Source organism: Falco rusticolus, chromosome 3, assembly GCF_015220075.1.
Source record: "Falco rusticolus isolate bFalRus1 chromosome 3, bFalRus1.pri, whole genome shotgun sequence".
Lineage (NCBI taxonomy): Eukaryota > Metazoa > Chordata > Aves > Falconiformes > Falconidae > Falco > Falco rusticolus.
The window spans coordinates 36,438,064-36,460,703 of NC_051189.1; the positions used below are offsets into that span (position 1 = coordinate 36,438,064).

At 41.5% G+C, this 22,640-nt stretch overlaps 1 protein-coding gene across 1 annotated transcript in view; it reads right to left on the reverse strand.

Annotated features, from left to right (window-relative positions):
* Positions 1-22,640, reverse strand: part of STMN2 (stathmin 2) — a 41,369-nt gene that overhangs the window by 2,493 nt on the left and 16,236 nt on the right. Inside the window, exons 2-4 of the mRNA XM_037381953.1 lie at positions 12,544-12,639; positions 11,734-11,906; positions 1,697-1,888 (exon numbers count right to left, since the gene is read on the reverse strand). Coding sequence (XP_037237850.1) covers positions 1,697-1,888; positions 11,734-11,906; positions 12,544-12,639 — 461 coding nt within the window. The remainder of the gene's footprint in view (positions 1-1,696; positions 1,889-11,733; positions 11,907-12,543; positions 12,640-22,640) is intronic.

Here is a 22,640-nt window from a genome sequence, read left to right on the forward strand (position 1 = left end):
CCTATTAACTGCAGTATACAGAAGTTATTTTTGATTGCAGGAACTTCTAGGCACCAGTACCTTGTGGCATCCACAGTTCTGTATAACTTTTGAAGATTTGGACCCAGATATCTCACTTCTTTTCCTGCATATTCAAGGGCTGCTTTTATGTTGGCAAAACTGTATAGTTACGCAATTCTTAATTACTGATCTGTACAAACATTCCAAAATGAGTTACTGTCATCTTTGTCCAGAAGCCTTCTTTGGATTTCATGCACGTATGCTGTCATACTGCTGTGGAAATGGGGTTTAACAGTCTGTTAATATTAACCTAGGACAGAGAGATGCTTCAGCTGTCCTTCCTATTTCCTTTTGGACCTCAAGGATGACTAATTGGCTTTTGCCTTTGTTTTCATGAACTTTGGAATATGTGCCTGCAAACTAATCTAATGCAAAAATGTCAAGTAATCTGGATAGAGTTCTTAAGCTCAAGAACCAGCCCATTTGTGTAGTTACTTGTACCACCATCCTTTGGTTTCTGTTGTTTCTTTCGTACTCTCTGAGACTTTGGTCTCCACCAAAGAAGCAGAGGTGCTTGTGGAGAAGATCTCATTGAAAACCCCTGAGAGCTATTTTCTTTCTGTTAGTCAATTTACTCACATATTAGAAAGTTCATCACTGGGAGAAACAAGTGATCACTCATGCAGAACTAATTTTTTTTTCTTAATACTTCTAAATCTTTATTTGCATGTTTCCCTCTGGTGTGTGGCAGGGTTGCTTTGGAGAAGGGCCCTCTTTGTCCTGCATGGTGGGGTTTGTGATTTACCTATTTCCTCTGGCTGTACCAAAGATCTCCAAAAGAAAATTCACACTCTTTTTATTGCAAGTTTTATGGAAGAACAGACCCCTTTTGATATATAGGGAAGATTTTTCCCCCACGTGTTTTCATCTTCCTCCTCTGAGAAACCAAGAACTACAGACACAGGACAATTGTTTGATTTGACCAATGAGTTTTCTTAAAAGCCCAAATCTAAACACAAGTGACCTTTCATTTGTTCACAGCACTTTTTAAAAGCTAGAAAATCAACCTTTCTCTGGAAAAAGTCCAGCCAAGGCCATGGAGATTAGGAAACTGGAGCATCTCAGTCTCTCCTACAAGGAAAAGCTGAGAGAGCTGGGCATGTTCAGCCTGGAAAAGAGAAGGCTCGGGGGGATCTCATCAATGTGTAGAAATACCTGAATGGAGGGTGCACAGAGCCTGGCTCTTTTCAGTGGTTCCCAGTGACAAGACCAGAGGCACTGGGCACACACTGAAACACAGGAGGTTCCCTCTGAACATCAGGAAACACTTTTCCACTGTGAGGGTCACTGAGCACTGGCACAGGTTGCCCAGGGAGGTTGTGGAGTCTCCATCCTTGGAGATATTCAAAAGCCACTTGGACATGGTCCTGGGCAGCCAGCTCTAGGTGGCCCTGCTTGAGCAGGGGGGTTGGACCAGATGACCTCCAGAGGTCCCCTCCCACCTCAACCATCCTATGATTGTGTGGTTATAAAAGTTCAGTCTTTTTCAAAAGTGAGTGGTGGTTTAGATAGGCATCAGGTGCTCTTAAAATTCATGGAAGTGTAGCAACTGAGATAAGAGCTACCCACAACATCCCTTTGAAATGTTCATAGGTTTTCCTTTCTAGTCTAAGGTGAGGAGTGATGGTGTGGTTACCTTCTCTTGGAGACGTTCAATAAGAGCAGCTAAATTAGCTTCACGGTTTTCTTTGATCTGTTCCATTTTCAGTATCAGCTTTTCCTCTGCCATTTTGCTGAAGTTATTGTTCTCCTCCAAAGCTTTTTGAAGCACTTCTCGCTCGTGTTCCCTCTTCTCTGCCAGATGTTTCAGCACCTGGGCCTCCTGGGACTGAAAACAGAGAGACAGAAATACTGATACGGAGCAAAGTAACCCCCATAGGGCAACAGTTCACTGCTTACGGAAACCGTGAAAAGTTTGTTGCTTGGTTGTTCCATGCACTGTTTGGAAAGATCACTTCTGGGTATAAACCAGATTAGATTTAGTAACAGGGGCTGAGAAGCACTAGCTAAATGTGGGGTATGTGCCTGAGGTGGCAGCAGCAAAGAAGTGTCCATAGCACTTCTGTTAATAAGAAATGCTGTCGTGTTACTGCTCGGGGTCGTCTGGGTTACTGCAGTAGTTGCTCAACCTCTGACAGCTGCAGTCTTTCAGCTATGAGCATTTTAGTTGTAGGGACAGGGGTCTGGGGGCTGAAGGCATGTACAGTGTTAAAAGGGAGGTTGCCGACACAGGAGAGAGGTACATTTTCACCTAGGCTGGATCATCCTTTAATGTGCCTGAATAGTTAGTAACAGGCTTTGAAGTTTACTGTCCTGAAAGAGACAGAATCAATCCAGACAATGTGTTTCTTTTCCTGTGATATTTATGTTTGGCTTCGCCTCACTGATCAGGAAGGGAAAAAAAGTGGTTTTTTTTTTCTCTATAGAAAATAACAAAGAAGCTATTTTTAGTTAAAAGTTCAAATTTTGCAAGGAAGATGAAAACTGCAGGTAGGAATGAAATAGATGCAGCCCATGCACAATACTGTCATTCTTCTTTATAAACGCATTGCTCAGAACCATAAGCTTTGTAATTTATTTAAAATCAAATTACTAATATGAAACCACTAATCCTAGAAAAGAAGCCAAAGAACTTGCAGCATTGGGCCCATCCTCCAGGGAAGTCTAGTCAAAAAGACAATATATTTCAGAGCAGTTATTTGCAAATGATAAACAACATTGTAAGCTTTTGGATAAAATTAATTAGAGGGAGCATGAGAAGGAAACAGAAAACAGGGAATGGAATATGTCTCCAGGAAGCTAAGGGCGTATTTCAGTGCAGATCACAATGCACTGTTGCCATTGTTATCCGTAAAAATGAATTAGTCTAAGGCCTAAAATAAGGGCTTTAACCAATAATTACAATTAGCAGTAATGAATCCTATTAAATTCTATCATGTGGCTTTAAATGGAGTGCAAAAAGCTGCAATTCTTTTACACGAGTGAGATCCAACTAGGAGGAGAAAGTGAATATTTTAATGAAGGTAAGAGATACATAACGCCAAATGCACTGATGAGGCAAATTGAGCAAATTCTAGAAAAGGCAGAAAAACCCAGGCAGAACATCTTGCAGCAAGACACTGGAGTAAAATATATCTGGCTTTGAAAGGCTGTAATGGCTTGCCTGAGATCAGAGGAAAGCGCTGCTTTCATCCATCTTGGCCACTTAATATATTTGCTTTTTCCTCTGGCCTGGTTGCCATTAAGGGCTCATTTCTCAGCCTGTGATCCCTGGAGCACTTGTTAATGGGAATGGCCTAATGAAATGGATGGTAGCTTCCAAAGGCTCTTCCTGGCTCTTACCCCCATTATAGTATATGCTGAACAGAGAGTAATAGAGCAAGCATGTTTCAGATCTTTGACTCAGAGAAAATAACTGCTGTGCAGGCCAAAAGATGTTGCAAAGAGAAACAAAAAGTCCCCAGACAGGTGCAGCCAAAAGCAGAGGGAGTTTCACTGGTAGAGAATACAAGGAGGATGAGCCAAAGGGCAAAAGAATTGGGCAAAGAGGGAGTTTTGTAGACTAATTGAAAAATCATAAAAGCCCCATAAGTCTAACAAAAACATAAATAATTTTAATAATCATATAATAAAAGTAGGTTAGTTTGGACCAAAATACTTCATTTCAGATACCTGGCATTCAACATTTCTTTAACTGTAGGCTATTTCAAAATGTAAAAAAGTTATTTTGAAAGACTTGGTACAATGTAAAGCTGAAACAATTGAACATCTTCATATTGCTTTACCACTTTTGGACCAAATTGAGTGGCTCAGTTTGACCAGCACTTGTGAAGTTATTCTGCATTTTCTGTTTAATTCAGTATTCAATGGCAACCTTTCATCTACTTTTGGAAAAGTTACTGTCATTAAATTTTGGTTGCTGATAGGAATTCTGTGAACCCTTTGCTTAAGTGATCTAAAAGCAACTTTGATAATCTAAGAATCTATTTCCCTTCCTGTTGGGAGTTTGCATAGAAAAGGTGCCATGATAGTAATTGTAATGTTCTCTCCCGTGAAGAGTTTAAGAAATGACTTGTTAATCTCAAAGGCTAACATTTCATGGTGTTTGTATGTATATGTAATATACATTGTAAAATCAAACCTTTTCAGATTTGGAAAACAGACATTTCCAAGGACATATTCAGGGCCCGCGGAGATACTATAATAAAAAGTAAGGTTTGGACTGTGCCTTTAGACACCATTTTTGAAAAAAGCATTGGCTTTCAGTGGGAAGTAGCAAAATGCCTTTGAGACTTTGGGGCACTTGCCCATTTTTCAGGATTTATTTTCTCCCATTCAATTGCTTTGCCTTCTGGAACTACTTCTTATTATCGTAAATTCAGGCAAATAGTGAAAAATTAGAGTTCCATATCAAAGTACACACAGTTCTGGAGGCTATGCTGACAGACAACACGTTCAAAAGTAATTTGTCCAATAATGCATGATAATGATGAAAATCCTTATACTCGCATTCAGTATTTACTGGATGCAAATTGTGCTTGGCACCAGTAAGAGTCTAAATAAAAGCTAAACCAAGCCTTGGGAACAGACTGCACACCCATTAATGTGATTTTCATTTACAATATGCCTTAGATGGCATCCCTTTTCCTCGTTTAAAATCTTCAAAGTAACCACCGCTGGTTCAAAATAAAGGGACCCCCCTCCGCACCACAAAACACCCATGCGGTAAAGTCTCATTTATGCTCACGTCCCCTTTCTAACTCCATTGTACCCCTGCTGTGAGCCTGCCTGTTTCCCTGGTGTTCAGACCAGTTTTGAAATCCCCTTATGACGATTTTGGAAGGCAGCTGGTATGTTTTTGTACTGGATTGTCAACCTATTTTCTGTTTCCAACATATCTGGCAAAAGAACTTGGCCACCCTGTCCGTTCAAAGTCTACTACATATGCAGAAATGGGTAAATGAATGACCCCAGATACCCAATAGGGCTGGGATTAATAGACTCCCTTGGTTGTTTGTGTTGGCTTTTATCTGCTGTGTTTGGACTCCCACAGTCTCAATACAGGATTCCAACATATGTAGGAATTTTTATTCCAAGTTTATTTTCAGCATTGTACTGACTGAAGTGCTGGAAAAGATCTTTTCAAATCCTTGATAGTCCATGTTCTAACACACTTGTAAATGGCTTACGATAAGAGCTTCTTGCACAGCTATTGTGAGAAAACGAGTGAAAAAAGGCTGGAAATGGGATGATAGATAAAGAAAATTAATCAGGAAAGAAAAGTATGAAATGGTGGAGAAAGAAAAAAGCAATATTCAAGGTGGAATATCCAGAAGACTTTTTAAATATAACAAGACATAATCAATGTAGCTGTAGCTACAGCATCTAATAATAGATGTGGAGGAATAAAAATGCTGGTACAGATACCTTTGCTCCTAGACATGTACTGCTGTGTTAAAAAGGTGGCTCATGAAGGCAAACTCCTTTGATATTCATGTCATATCTGTAAAATATCATGGGCACCCTGAGTTTTCAGAGATGTGTGCTTCAAAAGGTAATGCACATCTCATATTTAGCTGGCCAGAGATAGATGCAGAGAACTAAACACTCACTTTGTGAGCAAAATTATTTACTGAAACTGGCTTTGGAGATACATATATATTTTAGTTATTACTCACAGGAAGAAAATTCTACTTATCTGAGTAACAGGTCCTTTATTTCCTTACATTTATCTATTTTTCTTTGACATGTATATCCAAATATTGAAGCCATTGACGCAGAGATAAAATGAAAGGATTACTTTTAAGCAAGAAATGTGCTCAGACAACTGCTTTTAAACTAGGAATTTCAGTTAAAATGCATTCACTTTAGATACTAGGATCCATAGTTACCAGGATGTATGAGGCATGCTGCCAGTAATGAGCACTTCACTTTCATAACACATTCATTCACTGGCTGGATTTTTTAAAAATTCAGTTGTTCAGTAGAAGCTGCATTACCCTTGGTATTCTTCAGTGCATTGTGTATTTAAGGGATACTATTAATGAAGCAGAATGTGAACACAGAATTAAAGGCTCCTACTGCAATGTAAATGCCAAAGCGAAGCCTAGGTATTAATCAGAAAGAAATGGTGACTTGAAGTAGTGATGTTTGCAGGGGAAGGAATTGAAGTGGGGATTTTTCCATGTAAAAGCAAGGGAATGGGCTCAAGTTAGACCTCACTCATGGCACTGGCTTCTAATAATCTCTGCACGATTACATCTTATTCCTCACTGGGAATACTATTATTTCTGTTACAATAGCACCTGTTCTGGATGTTTTGAGGACTCACTGTCCCAAGCAGCATGCAAATACACAGGGAAAGCAGTTTCTCTCCCAAAGCAAAGAAGGTCTAAAGAGACACCAAGAAGAGGGGGATGCTCCTGCTCAATGGGATCACAGAGCAGAGAAGTGAAATGGCCATATGGCAGGAAAGTCAGAGACATCTGAGCTGGAACTGTAGGTGAGGTCCTGCTTCTACTGAAACTAGATCGTGTAAAAGTTTGCTTGAATTTAAATGAAGATTTTTTTTTTTTTTTTGTCCAGTCTGCCAAGGGATCTTTGGGTCAGGGCTACTTAGAACATGGAGTAACAAAAAACAAAGAGTCCATCCACAATGTGATTCAGGAAAATTCACTTTCTCTTCCTCAGCTGGCATACAATTGCTGCTTTCAGGGTTGTGACCTGTGAGAGTGAACAAGGCATGTCAGAGGGATGCAAGAGGTACCACCTGAGCCCTCTGTCTGATGCTCACCCACCTGCTCAAGAGGTGTTTCATGATCTCCTGCTGTCTGAGGCCTGGCATTTTAAAGGTAATGAAGATCAATTTCAGTTTGTCTTATGACTGTTCATTAGCAGCAAAGCCCAGGGCAGGGGGAAGCTTTGCCAGCACTGGGACGTATGCTCTCTCTGCTCATGACTACATGTGCTCTGAGACAGACCCTGTGGCACCTAACATCAAAGCCTCTCCTAGCTGGTAGCAAACATTCTCCTGCAGGCACGTACTCTACGGGCTTATGCTTTTTGGAGGAGCAGCTGCGAAGTGGCTTGTGGTTTTGGCTTTTGCAAATGTTGGAAGTGAAGCACCATGCATGGAAATGCTGCAGTGTAAATCAAAATGCAGCAGAAACACCCGGTTCCAGTGCTGATTCCGCAAGTATTACTGGGACCTTTACATGGAAAAGCACTTCATGCTGTATTCCTTCCCCACAGCCAAGGGCCAGCAGTAACTGAAAGGGAGGTCAGTACATGGGCAACACAGGAGGCAAATGTCTTGGAAAATGTCTCAGCGAGCGCTTGTCCTCCTGCCCAGCCTGCTCGTATACAGATTTGGTGGGAAACCAAGGAGGGGAGCAGGAATGAGTTGAACGAAGAAAGCAAGCTCCATTTTTTGCCAGGGAAGGTGCCCATCCCTTCTCTGCGGGAAGTTTCGCAGGCCCCATGCAATGTCTAGGAGGAAGCATATGTCCCTCAGCACTGCTGCCCTCCGTGCCTTAGTGAAGCCTTTTCCCCCAGTAGCCTGCTGCACTGTGAGGTAAGGCACAGGTGTCTTTTTTGATGCCAAAGGAGAGATGGGTCAAGAGTGCTAAGAAGTGCCTCTGGGCAGGCTGTGGGGCTGGCTCAAAGGGCAGGGGACTGGGTGCTGAAGCCTGACACAGAGTGCAGCCACGATGCTGGCAGAGATGCCCTGGGCTGCCTGCCTGCGTCAGGAAGCACAGCCAACCTTGCCCGGGCTAGGCTGCATGGGTGCTTATCCTGCAGCGTTGCACAGTAATGGTATTAAAACCTCATGTAGCTATAAGTCTATACCCAACAGCATGAAAGTTAAAAAATATGACTGTTCTCCTGCGTTGTTCATAGCACTAAGCACTAGGGATAAGCCTGATTCAATTTCATCCCAATACAAAGATATTAAAAGGATTTAATTGCATTCAATTTTTCTCCCATAATCCAAAGTCTAGTAGAAATTTGTGCCCCTTTAGTGTTTAATTTGTATGCTAGTAAGTTGAACATGGGCAGTAAAGATATATAATTTGACATATGGCATTTAAAGTCAGGGGTAATAATAGCTGAACGTTCAAGGCCAATGGGTAAAAATTGATAAATGTTAAAGACTCTGTAAGAAATAAACTTCTGCTGCATAAAATGACACTGTGTTCTAATTTCTTAAGTGGGAAGGATGAAAAGATCTTTCTGATTATCCACCAAGGTGGGAAAATATAGCACACATATGCCAAAAAAATAATGGGATAATAATGACATGCTGTAAAGAGGATTCTATAAATGGAAAGGACAAATCTATAACTAGCCCAAATGGGTCTCACAGTGTGGTGCAAAAGGAAAAAAATGCCTTAGGTGAAACTCTTGGTTTGGTCATGAAACCAAGAGAGTGTGAGGTCATGACTGTCAAGTGCAGTAGAAAATAAGAGGGAGAAAAAGAAAGAGCCCTGTAAAAGCCTATAAGGGAATACACAAGAATGATAAACATGAAACAGCATAAGCAGGGTGCTGCTGAAGTGCATGTATTGCTGTAGACATTCTCATGAGTTTGAAAATTTGTTAATGAATACTGTCTAATTAACAGAGCACAACCTAATTCCTAAACAGTGTGAAATCAATTAGTATTTTTTCCAAAAAGGCAATTCTCATCCATTAGTTACACTTGATTTTAATTAGAACTGTGCTGGAAGGACACTATCTAGAATGGTCATGCCTGACAGCTGCTGTACATAGATTGAAAGGTATGATAACAGCTGCCATGCGGGATGTCAGGGAAAGTCTGTATGGTTTGTCTAGCAGCAGAAAGTGGAAGATGCTTAGGGAAAATGTAGATGAAGTTTGCAAACCTGCCTGGTCCTTTCCTTTATATATATATATATGTATATATATATCTCTCTCTTAACAGAGAGACAGATAGATACAGCTTCCTAGCTTTTAGCAGTCAACAAGTTACATATTTTCTGACCCAGAGGCTGCATGCATATAATCTTTTCTTACAAGGTAGCACTCTATCAATTTTGCTATTACTTTTTTGAAATAAATAATACTTTAATGATCTATAAATATTCTGTGATAAAAAATATAGCTTGATTTTATAGTACATGAAAAGGTCATCCCCCCTCTCTGTTTTGAAATTGCTGTCTGATGATTTCAGTGAGGGTTTCTTCCCTTTGGATTGCATGAAACAGAATATAACTGTTCTTATTCATCTTCTCATTACCATTCATGACTTTGTAGACTTCTACCTCATCTTTCATTTGTTGTCTCTTTCCAAGCTGAAAAGTGAACCATTTCATTTATCTTTTTATGGAAGATTTTCCATTCCTCTGATTGCTTTTTTATCCTTCTCTGCATTATACACTTTCAGGACAAAAATGAAGGCAATAGTTAAGATAGGAGAGCACCAGGGATTTTAACAGTGATGTAATGAAGTTTTTTGCTCTGTTCTTTGTTCCTTTCCCAGCAATTTCTGCTGCAATGCTAATGTGGAGGAATTTGTCTATTAACATAACCAGTTATATGTTCATTCAAAATGAATATAGGTCCAAGGGGAAGAAATGGCAGGTGTCTGTATTGCTATCACTGATGACCAGTTTATTGCACAACGACTTTTATTTTAGGAAGAAATGAATAGTAATGAAATAATTGAAATGAAATCTCTGGGACATTCAATTTATATTTCCCACTAAGCGTATGCATAATATCAAGCTTCTTAATTGCTGCCATTTCATTCTGTGTCCATATCTTTGCTTGAGTATTTGTATGCAGCACAGAGGCACTTTGAGTCTTTGGGGCATACCATCACTTCGGTCTATGAAAGCTCATATTTCTGGTCAGGTGCTAGTGCAAATGCATATTCCTTTCACATACAGTCATGTCTTTTTACTGAAATTAATACTCTGACAGAAGTATTTCTTCAAAAGAAGCAATAGTGATATTGTGTGTGCATTAGAAGCACAGTCGTGTTAGCAAGGCAGCAGAAATGGCAAATGTGGCAACACTTTGGTATTTATCTAAATTAATTGTTCACATTAGTGAGATCCAGAATAGCCAGGTTTCACTGCAAATCAAAACTGAGGGTGAGGTTTTAAGGACCTGTCAGTAATCCAGATCTACTGATTTCAGGGGACTCACATTGCCACCATACACCATTGTTAACCACTGAGTTTCCTGGAACCGACCCTGATCTGGTCAGACAGGTGTGAAAGAAGAGAATGGAGCTGCTTTTGTTGGAGCTGTTCCATGTGCTGTCTGTGGCATATCTGCTGTCCCTGGACTTCTGCATACATTTTTGTCCATATCTGGAAAAGATTCTGTAAATGTCAGCTTTAATAATAAATCACATTGTTTAAAAGATAAATGAAAGGCTTAGAGACCTCAAAGCTCATTTCATTTTCAGATACCTGCTACAAGGGACTCCATGGGCAAGTGGAAGGGGTTTCTAACTCCAGTTTAACTGGTGCAGGCAGATTTACTACAAAATAGCATTGATCACCTGGTTGAAGGACACAGAAAGTCCTTCTGTGGCTCTTGAGGCTTCTCTCACTTCTGTGGCTCTCCTTTTGTGCCATAGCAAAAGGAGATATGGATTAACCAGGACAATATTACCACAGCTTGAGTTTTCTGTGGCCATTGCAGCCAGCCGTGACTTTCCTGAAATGGTGCAACACAGCATAAACACTGGGCCCATACAGAACACTGCTATTTTTCAGACTGGCAATTCGTTCTGGCTATGGTGAGCGTCTCATTGGCTTTGCCTGTCACTGCCTGACTTATCTGATATAGAATTTGGCCTTTTACCTTCCAAAAAAAACCCCAACCCCAAACATAAAGCAATCTGAGCTAGCTCTGACTTAGAACAAATAAAGACCTCTTCAACACATCGGTCATGATCAAAGCCAAATAAACAGTTAAGACTTCCTGCTGCATGCACCCTGCATTTGCACTAACCTTTGCGAAGACAGTGTAACAACCCTTCCAAACCCTGTGTGACAAACACTGATTATGAAACAGGGTTTTACCATTATGGGTAAAGTCATAAAAAAAGTGAAGACTTAGTCTGTATACAATCTTACAAGGGCTATGCATGCTTGCATCTGCATTCGAGTGTGTGGTGGATCCACAACACTCTTTATTCAGGGCTGACATGCCTCCATGCTGCATAAGTAAGACATTTTAGCTGCCTCAGGAAGGGCTTGTGAGTAATTTCCATGGGTGTTACAAGGAGTCAAGATCCGGTAGCCAAGACAGTAGCTGTCTGAATTGCACATCAGTCTTATAAACTTAGACACCAGAAGAATTGTGCTGTTTTCAGCAACTATTATAGATGCTCTATGAGCCACTTATATTCACACAGTCAGCATGTGTATTTGAAACTACTTGGGCCTCCTGCCCAAAGTGATCTGTATTTTGTGGTGCATACTTCCCAGGCATCAAAAACAGTGAGGTTTGTTTGCAAACTGCTGAAAAAAAGTGAACCCATTTGCTTCTTTAAACATGTTAGCATTTTTTGTCCATGCAGACCACTGTGAGTCAGTGATGGTAATGGAAAACACAGAAATGGACAGGAATCTTGGCTGTTATTCTGTACACTAAGTCAGGTCTAATTACAAGAATTTTTTTAAGGAAAGATACCTTTCTCCTCTCCTCTGCAGCCTCCAGCTTTTTCTGGATCTCCTCAAGAGAGAGCTCTTTCTTCTTTGGAGAAGCTAAAGTTCGTGGTGCTTCTGAGACCGGAGATGGCGGCTTGAGGATCAGTTCAAAGGCCTGGCCTGAGGCACGTTTGTTGATTTGTTTCACCTCCATGTCTGCACAATGAAGTGAGAAATGGTAAGCCCTTCAATACCTCAGGAGTACTGAGGAGACAAGTAGCACAGATATTAGTGCAGGATCAGAAGTACAGACAAATGACTTAGCATCTTCTCCTTGGGCGTTTTAAATGCTGTGGCAGATTATGGACTGAAAATGGTTCTCAGGAGAAGTACATTCCATTTTATCTGTAATAGCTTAATTATACCTTAATCTCATAAACATAAAAACTTACAGCGGTTTTGGAAGCTTATTGGGGTTCTGTGCTGTTTCACACCCCCTGCGAGCAGTGCCCAAGCTGATTAATTTTTTAAGCATGCTTTCACCTTCTCTTAGTTTCCTTGGGAATTATGTCAGCTGTGAAGAGCTGTAATTCTCAGATGGGTAGTAGGAAAAGTACAGCTCGGTATGAGAGAGCTAGCTTTAAGAGTTTAGTTAGCTGCTATTAGGAACAATAGCCAGCATCACAGGTACTACACGATCAGTTGAAAGTAACAGCCCAAACCAGCAAATAATTTGTTAAATCAGCAAAATACTCCCTGACTAACACTATGGACTAGGATAGTGAACTGAGTCATTTCCCAGCACTAGCACATTGCCTGACCTGCAGGACGATTTCCAGTGAAAATCACTCACCATCATATTTATAGATGTTCATGTTGCGAGGTTCTGGGTAAAAACAGGAGCAGATCAGAGAGAGCATGGACAGCTCCTTCATCTTTTCCTTGTAAGCTGAAATGAGAGATCTTGTTAGCATGCTTCACTTCCCTGGCTCCTCCTTGGTGAATCTCTACCTGAGGTGACTGGCTGGGAACCAGCAAATCTGCTCTATCACCCACCTGGCAGATTTCTCTAGAATATTTACTTTCAACTATTTTTTCTGAACATTGAGTCTTTATCAAATCACATGTGAAATGCTCAATACTGCAGTCTGCTACTGATCTATACGACCTCAGCCTTGGGTGTAATGCAGACAGTCCTCTCTGGTTTATAGTATGTGAATGTGGCTACCAGGAAATGTATTTAGCATTAGAAGAGTGCTATGGCTCCAGCCTCTCCTGGCAGGTGGAGAGACATGAAGCTCTAACAAATTCTCTGACATATCTGAATGCAACTGAGAACAGCTCTGAAACGCTGCCCATGTGTTGCCATAGGCAGATGCTAAAGACATTATCTGTTACAAATGAAAATGTCATACAGATAATTAAAAATAAAGCCAGCAATGAGCACACATTTACCAAATCCTTTGCATAATGTCCTTAATATGTGTAACTACTTGAAACAAAGCTTTTTCCTTCATCACTTACTGGCCAAAACATATTGCTTCCATCTTCAGGTCTAGTGTATATCAGCTGAAGCAACAAATACACTTGCCATTTACCTTTACAGTTACCTTTACTGACTTTGTAATGCCTACAGGTGCCAGTCACGGGCTGAGGAGGAGGTGGTCTAGAAATGGTGATACCAATACATAATCATTATACAATGTTCTCCTCTTGCTCTTTCTAATTGCTGTCATCCCAGCTTATAAGTAGGAAAATAGTCTTCTATCTGCTCACTTGGCCAGCCAATGACAAAGCCCAGGCACGAGCCAGCTCTCCTGGGTCCTGGGGCAACACCCTTACCACTGCCCATGCTGCATAAAGTATATATATCTCGAGGGGGGGTGTTGCTTAAGAATTCATCTTGGCACACACAAATCCCTGCTACTATCAAAATTGTATCTACAGAGGCAGGCACACATTTGCTGCCAGCATGCAAATACATGGCTTTAAGTATAACTGTGGCTGAAAGTATTGTACTTAACAGATCAGACCAAATTAATCCTTGATGTTGCTAAAGGAAAACCGGGCAGGCCTTTGATCTTCAGGTTGTGGATACATATGAAGCTGTCATTCAGCCTTTCTCATGGACACTTTTATGCTTTTTGAATTTGTTTCTCCTACTCAGAAAGGCCCCTGAGGTTGATGAGGGCTTGAGAGCCTTTGAGTGCTGCTCAGTATAGTGATATTTGAATGATCCATCAGTTCAGGAATGGATTTCTAGTTGCCAGTGGATAATCAATTAACCTAATTAAACTTTGCATGGGGGCTTCTGATCATGGGTACTAAAAAACCCATCTAAAGGACATCCAGCTTTTTGGAAACCACTGGTGAAAGTCAGCATCTCAGGTCAAGGGTGTACTGAAGATTTTGCTTTCTGTGAACTGAGGTTGTCAAGGAAGGTTGGACTTGACAAGTTTTTTGTTTTGAAACTAAGTACCAATTTGCAAGGAATAACTAAAAAATCCTCTGAAGAGACAAATCATGTCCAACTAATGTCTGTTGATAGTCAAACATATTGAATGATATGTTCATTTAGGCCTCCATCCAACAAAGCATTTAACCGCATGCATAATTCTGAGCACACAGGTGTGGCTGTCCAGACTGTCCATTGAGGACAGCTGGCCCAGCAGGCTGCCCACACCACCAAAACTGCATCTTTTTTAGCAGGGCAGTTGTGGAGTGGGTGCACATGAGACCCCGCATGCTGCTTGGGTGTCTGCTACACATACAGAAAAAGGACACTGGGCTGCGTGTTAAAGACATAGGATCATAGAATCATAGAATGGTTTGGGCCGGAAGGGACCTTAAATATCATCTAGTTTCAACCCCCCTGCCATGGGCAGGGACAACTAGACCAGGTTGCTCAAAGCCCCATCCAGCCTGGCCTTGAACGCTTCCAGGGATGGGGCACCCACAGCTTCTCTGGGCAACCTGTGCCAGGGGCTCACCACCCTCACAATGGCCATTGATGCCACAGGCTGAAAGCTAAACATTCTTGTACAAGGTCTGCTCTATCACTCCTACAATGCATACCTTGAAATATCTTTGTAGACAGAGGCATGCAAAGCAGCATCCTAGGAATCCTGCCTTTTGGGGCCTTTGTTACTATTTTTTATCTTTGCTTGACACTGAATATGTCTTGTTCTCTAACAGCATTTAAAACAATTGGGAAAAGGTGTTTGTTCTCCCAGCTTGTCATCTGCAAAACATGGCTGGAGAAAGATACGAATGCACTCAGCTCTCCTTCCTTTCAGCACAATAGCTGCACTGAAAGCATGCTGGCAGAATCATTGTCCTATTTCATTCTGGCCACTGACAGAATTAGGATGACTTTCCATGCTTTACAAGCATTACATTTTCTTTTTTCATGGTATTCATTTAGTCTCCATTTGCCCTAGAAAGTCCTTCAACCATAGTGGGAACTTGGCTTGACTTCTGCAGAAAGTTCTGGAGGCTGCTGCAACCCTGGGCACCAAACAACCTGCTGTGTTGACAAGTACCCTTTTTCCTGTTGGAGACTTAAGGGCTGAGGGCTACAAAGGAACTGAAGAGCTGCCTCCTCAGGCATCCAACATCAGCATTGTGATGACTTTTCCCCCTTGACCAGGCAAAGAACAGCTTATGTGGCAGCACTGAGTAGCAGAGGCCCTGCTTTGATCACCAGTCCTTTCCCTAAAGTGCCGTAAATTATAAATAGAATAAAATAAAAGCAGTAATGTTAGCCCAGTTAGTCGTCTGATTAGAGTGGCTGGCCCATGTCACACAGGTTGAACAGGGAGATAACTGTGCTTTCCCAAATCCCGAGGTGTCAGTGTCCTAGTCATGGAAGCCTGTTGCCTCAGAAAGAAACATTTTTCTATTAAAAAAGCAGCACACTTAGGCCAGAAAGCCAGCAGCACAGCATTTAGGCAATCTTCACAGGACCTCTTGTGTTAACTGAAATAGGCACAAATATTATAGTGGAGCTTTTAAAAACACTTGAAGACAAGCAGTGATTGCAAAGTTTACTTTCCAAAGGTGTTTCAACTGGCTTGCTAATTATATAGCTCCTTGTGCAGTCATGTGGGGCACACATAATTCCATTAGCTGTGCAAGTTAAATGAAGGAAAGTAAATGATGGTAACCGTAATACTACAAAAGCATTGATAAGGAAATTGCTAGAAAATAACAGATGTTGACAAAAGACAGCAACAGAATCTTCTTAGTTATATGCAGCAAGATTTAAATGTTTATGTACATTAAAAGCTTCAAAGTTGGGCAAGAATAGAACACTGGTTTTTGTTAAAACCAGAAAGGATTTCAGTATTAGCAATTCTTGCAGTTTTGCTGTGAATATCCTAGTATTTACGAGTCTTCTTAAATTCTGAAACTGTGTGATTATTTCAGAACCTCATCTATTTTTTCAAAAATAAATTCCTCACATTCAGAGTTGCAGAGAAAGCCCTAGAAATATTACCTAATGCTGCTAAAAGTTTTGACAGCTTCAGAGAAGAAATTCAGAGAGCTCTGAAAATCAAGAATGTATGATTTTTTTGGTTAATAAGTCTCAAATGCACCTTAATATCATTGTTTTAAGCCAATCTCATCATTTTCTCAAACCTCAGGCATTATTTTAATAGCTAATTTATAAAATGTGAAAGCACTGCCTGTGTTGGGTGAACATTTCCATGCTCTTTGTGAGCTCTTTACTTGCTGGTCCAGGTAAAATTTCTGGGAGACTTTCAAGGGTGCCAGCACGATGTCTGCATGAACAAGCAGGGAAGCCCAGCAGGACTGGATATCCAGAGGGAAGCAATTCCAAGGACTCCATGCCCATGCTGTATATATTTTGGGGGTCTTTTCTTTAGACTAGTTCCACCCCATGGTTTGAACAACCATTAGTGCCTGAGGCATAGTAGATAAACTAATACACATCTCCCAGTTTCATTACCTATCAAGTAAACCTGTTTGTGCCCTCTGAGGCTGCTCTGTGGTGTGAACTAAAGCATGGTCAGCTGGGGTATTTTGATGATTCTCTTTGAACATGGTTTTCTGATCTCAGATAATGTGCTTATTCAGATACATCCCATATTCCTCCACTAATGAGAGAAAAGTAGTCCCGTTGCCAGTCCTGCAGCTCTCTTGCCCTTTAGTGAAGCTAAGAAGAAAGGGTGCTATGGCTGCCATTAGAAGTCAGCAACCACTTATTTGTGGCTGGGAGAGATAGGACGATTAGGAAAAGCACTGGTAAAACCACCCTGTCTGTTCTCATCTGTTATCCAGTAGCTATAAGGAATTTTTTACCGTTTACACTGTAAAATGAAAATCTGTCCTGACTGACAGGCCATGGGCAATTTGGGTCACATTTTGTTCCTTGGCAAAGCACAGCTAGGACAGATTGCTGTGTCACAGCAGAGACCATTATTCATAAGCAAGACTATTTTTAACACATGAAAGCAGAGAGATAAGTGTAAATGTTACTTATAATTAACATCTGATGAAGGCAAATCTGTTGATTCCTTTTGCCTTACTGAATCCAGTCCACCTATAATAAAGTGTTACTGATCTTTGACACTTCAAATTCCACTTGCCAACTAGTCTTGAAGCTCTGCACACCTGAAAGGAAACTGCAACTGGCACGTTGCCCATAGTCAAAATGTGCAACCTGTAACACAGCTCAGCTCCTTGCCAGGCACCTATGAGACAGTCAGCTGAGTGAACTGAAACCCTGCTTTGTTTTCTGCTTTGGAAGAGACTGCAGAAGTAAGAAGTTAAAAGAGTAAGTAAAGCATGAAATACAAGGTAGAGAAGACCTACCACACCCATCCTTTAAATCAGTTTCTCACAGATGTTATTGACAAAGCAGTTTGTTACAAATTTCACTTTGTTAATGCTCCCTTTGAGGTGCTAGAGTTTTTGATTTGTCAAGACAATGCTTTAAGTTACAAAAAGCCACGCCATTTTGTGAACACCAACAGGCACACTCTGTTGGCTAGTAATTATTTTTTTTTATAATCCATTTCAAGTGTGCTGCATCCTTTTCTGTCAAACAAAATGGTGTTATATGATCATAACTGTAGTTTTTTCCCCATAGCTGGTGGTGTATTTGAAGAAAGCTGCATGATGAGTGCTGGTAAAGTGGTGAAAGAGCACATGGGACTGGGATAAGTAAAATTCAAGATGGGGCACGAGTGATAGGTATTCTACATATCATTTAATTTTTGGCACTCGTCTGAAATGTGTGAGTCTGGGATTCACTTTAATTAATGCTGGACATCTAATATTTAAGACAGCTAGTTTGCAGCAGTCATAAAAGCTTTGTTTTTAGTCAATGGAGAGAGAAGCACCACCAGAGAGGAACTGTTCCCATTCCAAGAGAGATGTCTAAGATAAACGAATTAGGTTGTGTTAAAGCCAATGTATCTCTCTCTGCTGTCAGAAACCCTAAGGATTTATAAGCTTATGGAGTCACTAGTGATGGAGGGAATGAAAGCAAAAGCCCCTGCAAGGAATACATGGAATCACAGAACCATAGAATTGTTTAGGTTGGAAATGACCTTTGAGATCATCCCTCATGCTCAGTCATGAGTGACATCTCATTTTGGTCGTTCACATAGGTGTGATTACTGTTTATGTGATCAATGTTACACATTACTGCCTCTCTGAATGCAAAGCACTGCTCAACAGAGAATTTGGTGTGAGTCCATCTCACAACCTTATGTATATGTGTGCTTTTCCAGTTTCCCCCTCCAAAATAGAGGTTCCTTTAAATTGTACTAACAGTTTATGGGCTCTGTAATGCCCTACAGTGCTCACCTGTTTCACTGGTGAGAAAGATGGCATGGGACCCTCAGTCACCCGAGGCCATTCTTTGGTGGCTAAGTCTTTAAAATTGCACTGTTCGTGTACTGCAATGTAGTTTAACATAGAGACAGGTACAGAGCTTTGGTCATGTCCCCTGCCCTTGAATTTTTTGATGTTTCTGTATCTAAGCCATAGAGTAAGCAGGTACTATGAAAAGGAAACAAGAAACAGAAAAAATAAGGAAAAGAAACTGGGAATTACTGAGTTTCCTCTGTCAACAGTGACTCTAGTGTTTCCTGCCATATGTCCAGAAAATGAAAAAGAAAGAACTTGGACAGATCTAACATGCTTTTATGACAACTGAGAGTTTTAAAAAGCAGTTTTAGGCATTGATTTCTGTAACCCTCATGACTGTTCTGAGTGACTAAAGCTACACAGGTTTTGGCAGAAGTATTAGCAATTTTATTCTCTCCAACAAGAGAACATTTTAACAAACAGCTTTAAAACAGTTTGGGGTAGAATCAAGAGTTAGTGTCATTCATAAAACCACAGGATGGCAGTGAAATCAGGGAGCACTGTAGCACCGGTTCTTCAAAATTAAAAAAAAGATGCAAGTGACAGATTTGACCCTTCAGCTTCCTATTAAGACTGTGTCAAATTGCGCCAATGAACCCTGTCCTCCAGTGCAAGTCCTTGCATACCACTTCTATAGCATAGTTCAGGTAGCATAGGATCTGGCTGGAAAACCCATCCCAAGGAATACACAAGCAGCTGTTTGCATATGCAAAGACTGCCCAATAATGACTGTCTTGTATCTACGGAGTGTCAGTGCAAACACATGCAAACATGCAAATTGGAGGGTGGCACAAGTCTGACTGATAATTGCCCCTAAATTTACAGCTTCATCGCTGATCATGGCTATGGATTTTTGGACTAAAATGCATTACTCTGGATGCCGTGGTCAGTGATTTTTACTTAATGTGTGTATGACTGGATTCAAATGGGTTTGTTCACTTTGTCTTCTGATGTCAAAAGGTAAATACCTAAGGTTACTATTTTGTATTATTCAGATTTATGTAATTTGCACTGCTGAAGCAATGAGAAAAATAATTTACTGAGCCCTGACTGTTATGGTCATCTGTGACATGAATTAATGGGGTTATTTTGTTGGGCTAATGCAGCCACATTGTAAAAATGATATTTCAATAGAAGTTTTTTTTTGGCTTTGGGGAAAAAATATCTTGTCATGGTTACATGAAACAAATTGTGATGCAAATGCTTTGCCATAGTCACTATTAGAGAGTCTTGGGTCAGACTGTAGTGCCTGTTTAAAGAAATGAAAACGCATACACTTCCTTGCAGTGTGCAGGGAATACAGACATGTGCCTGTCCAGAGCCTGTTGGTGCACTCAGGGCCCCGACAGCCTCACCACACTGCATGCTGGTGGAAACATGGGAAGAACAGACGAGAAAGCTGTGGGTAAGCTTCTCCAGCTCTGCAGAAACTTGTCTGTAGCAGTGGCAGAAACAGATGCTGCTCTTTTTCTTCTGGGCCACCCCTTTGGAGAGCCAGTGCATCACACTGGCATGAGGAATCCCTTAGCAGTTCAGTTCCAACAGCCCTCTGGGACTGAGGAGGAGGCAACATTGCCCAATGCTAATACAGAGGTCTGTGGCCCTCCTGAAATCCATTTGAACTTCAGGAAACTTCAGCCAGGGTGAAATTCCACATTTTTTTCTCCCAAGGGGAGAAGGCCTCCTTCTTTAAGGTGTGCTTTGCCTTTGCAATTTTTTCAAGTAATATCCCACCCTATTTCTCTCCCTTCCTCCACACCACTTCTCTCTTCCTCCAGTTCTCTTCCCATTGAGCTTTTTACGGAGGAAAGGATCTGAGCTACCAAAACAGACTTTGAAGGCAATGGAGAGGATGAACAGCAAGGAGTAAACTCAAAGGCTACAGTACTCCTAAGACAGCTTTACTTCCTGCTGGTTAACCAAAAATAACTGTTTAATTTTTTTGCAGAGAAGTTCAGCCCCTGTTCTTCAGATGCTTTAGCAGGATGCTGATGTTTAAGCTGCTGGACTTACGCCTACCTTCGTAAGAGGCCACCACAGCCATAGATAATTCCTGATACACTATTATCACCCAAGTGTGAGAGGCAGCCTCGTACAGTAACCATTCCACTATCTGCTGTCATGTGTAAAGCACAGAAGACTGCAGGAATTCAGCTATGGGGTGATGTGAACCAAAAAGACTTTCCTGAATGTGGACTAGATGGAAAAAGATCAAGGGAATAGGCTGTGGCAGCTGCACCAGGAGGAAACTGCCCTCCTAACTTGACTCATCTGACCTGTTTGAGGACTGTTGGTTTTGTTACATACCTGCACACAGGGGAAAACAGTCTCTTTTGACTGGTATTGTAGCAAGCTTGGCTCTGTCTTGTTGTACAGAAAAATCTTCAGTTTTACTTCTAGTTTAGGACTAGTGATAGAGTAGTAGCAATGGTTCTGCATATATCATTCTGGGTCTGATCCTATCATTAGTTTTCCTGTTCTCAAGAAAAATCCCTATCCCCTGAGACATCACCAGAGTCTTATGTGAATGATTTAAGAATCAAAACCTTAAGCCCTGGAATTTCTGAATGGGCAGATTTCCTTTCCAGGATTTAATACTCATTGTGTGTAACGTATCTCCTTCTCATCATATGCTTGAAGTGTTGTGACAAATCCTTTTGCCAGTGCACAAAGCTGTTAAAACTCTTCTACTTCTGAGACAGGTTACATATCAAACAGCTTAAAAAGACAGATATTTCACTCCAAAACTTCCACTAACATGGCTTTGAAGATCCCGCCTGGTAAGCAGCACTGAACCAGAAACTCAGCCTTCATTCAGGCTAAAAGCAGTGTTTTCAGGCCTGCTAACATTCATGTGTGAAGGCCAGAGAAACAGAAGGCTTCTCAAAGGCTCTCCCCCATGCACCCATCCCAGCCCTGCTGTACACAGCTTATCTTGCCTCAGCATTTCTGAGATCTGGGGCTACCACCTGTACTAGCCTGCTGTAACAGCAGCCTAGTAGAGTTTGCTTCAGGACTCCCCTGCAGCAGGACAACCCCCAGATTCATGATCCTTCCCTCAGAAGTGGCTGTGTAGTGCTCAGGACCCCCCCGAGCCATGCTGTCTCCTGGCTGCAAAACAGTGGTGCTTGGCTTGGTCCTGGGGCCACGCTGGTGGTTGAGGCACCAGGAAAGGACTTGCAAAGGAGGTGGTACTTCTTCGGTGTCTTTGTAAGTGTGGTGTGGGGTAGACTAGGTTACAGCTTGGAAGCTGCAGAGCCTGCAGGAAGCCTGCTTTGCCCTGGCAGCCCTGGCGTGCAGGTGTCAGCCACCACAATGGCAGCATGCCTAAAGCTTGCTGCTGATCCCAGCACTACGTGGGAAGTGCAATTCTGAGTCCTCATGTGGAGCTCACCAGCTTCCCCTGGAGCACCCAGCAGTCAGGGTCTAGGCTATCAGAGACGGCTGCTGTCTGCTGGAACTCTTTTAAGATCATCTCATTATTGTGTTGTGGGAACATATGGAGGCCCAGCTGAGATCTGCACTACTTTCTGCACAAACATGTCTGATATGAACACCCTAGGACAAAGAGCTTATGGCATAAATGAGAAAGACAGGCATGGGATGCTGGGGAGAAATGACCCAGAGGTGAAAAAAAACCTGCCTCAGGTCACAGAACCGCTCTGTAGGGAAGCTTCATGGAGAACACAGGTCTTCTGATTTCTGGATGAGTGACACCTCACAGGCAGTCTTTCTGAGAGTGCTGCAGGCAAAATGGGTGCTGGCTGGTGAAGCCCCTAGACTGAGGATGCAAATCTAGTATGATGAAATAGAACAGCAATGGTTTAGTTATGCAGCCTACTATGATCAAACAGCATCTTCCCAAGGTACAAATCATGCTGTGGGTTCTGTTGTAGCACAGTAAGACTGGGTTACTAGAGCACAGTGTGATGGAGCTAGCTGCCAGCATTTCTTTTATTTTTCTGAATCTCACCCTCAGCCATGTATGTTTGGAAGAGTGGCATTTATTCATTTTTTTCCAATGATCTCTTCAGAGGCTTCCACTGACTT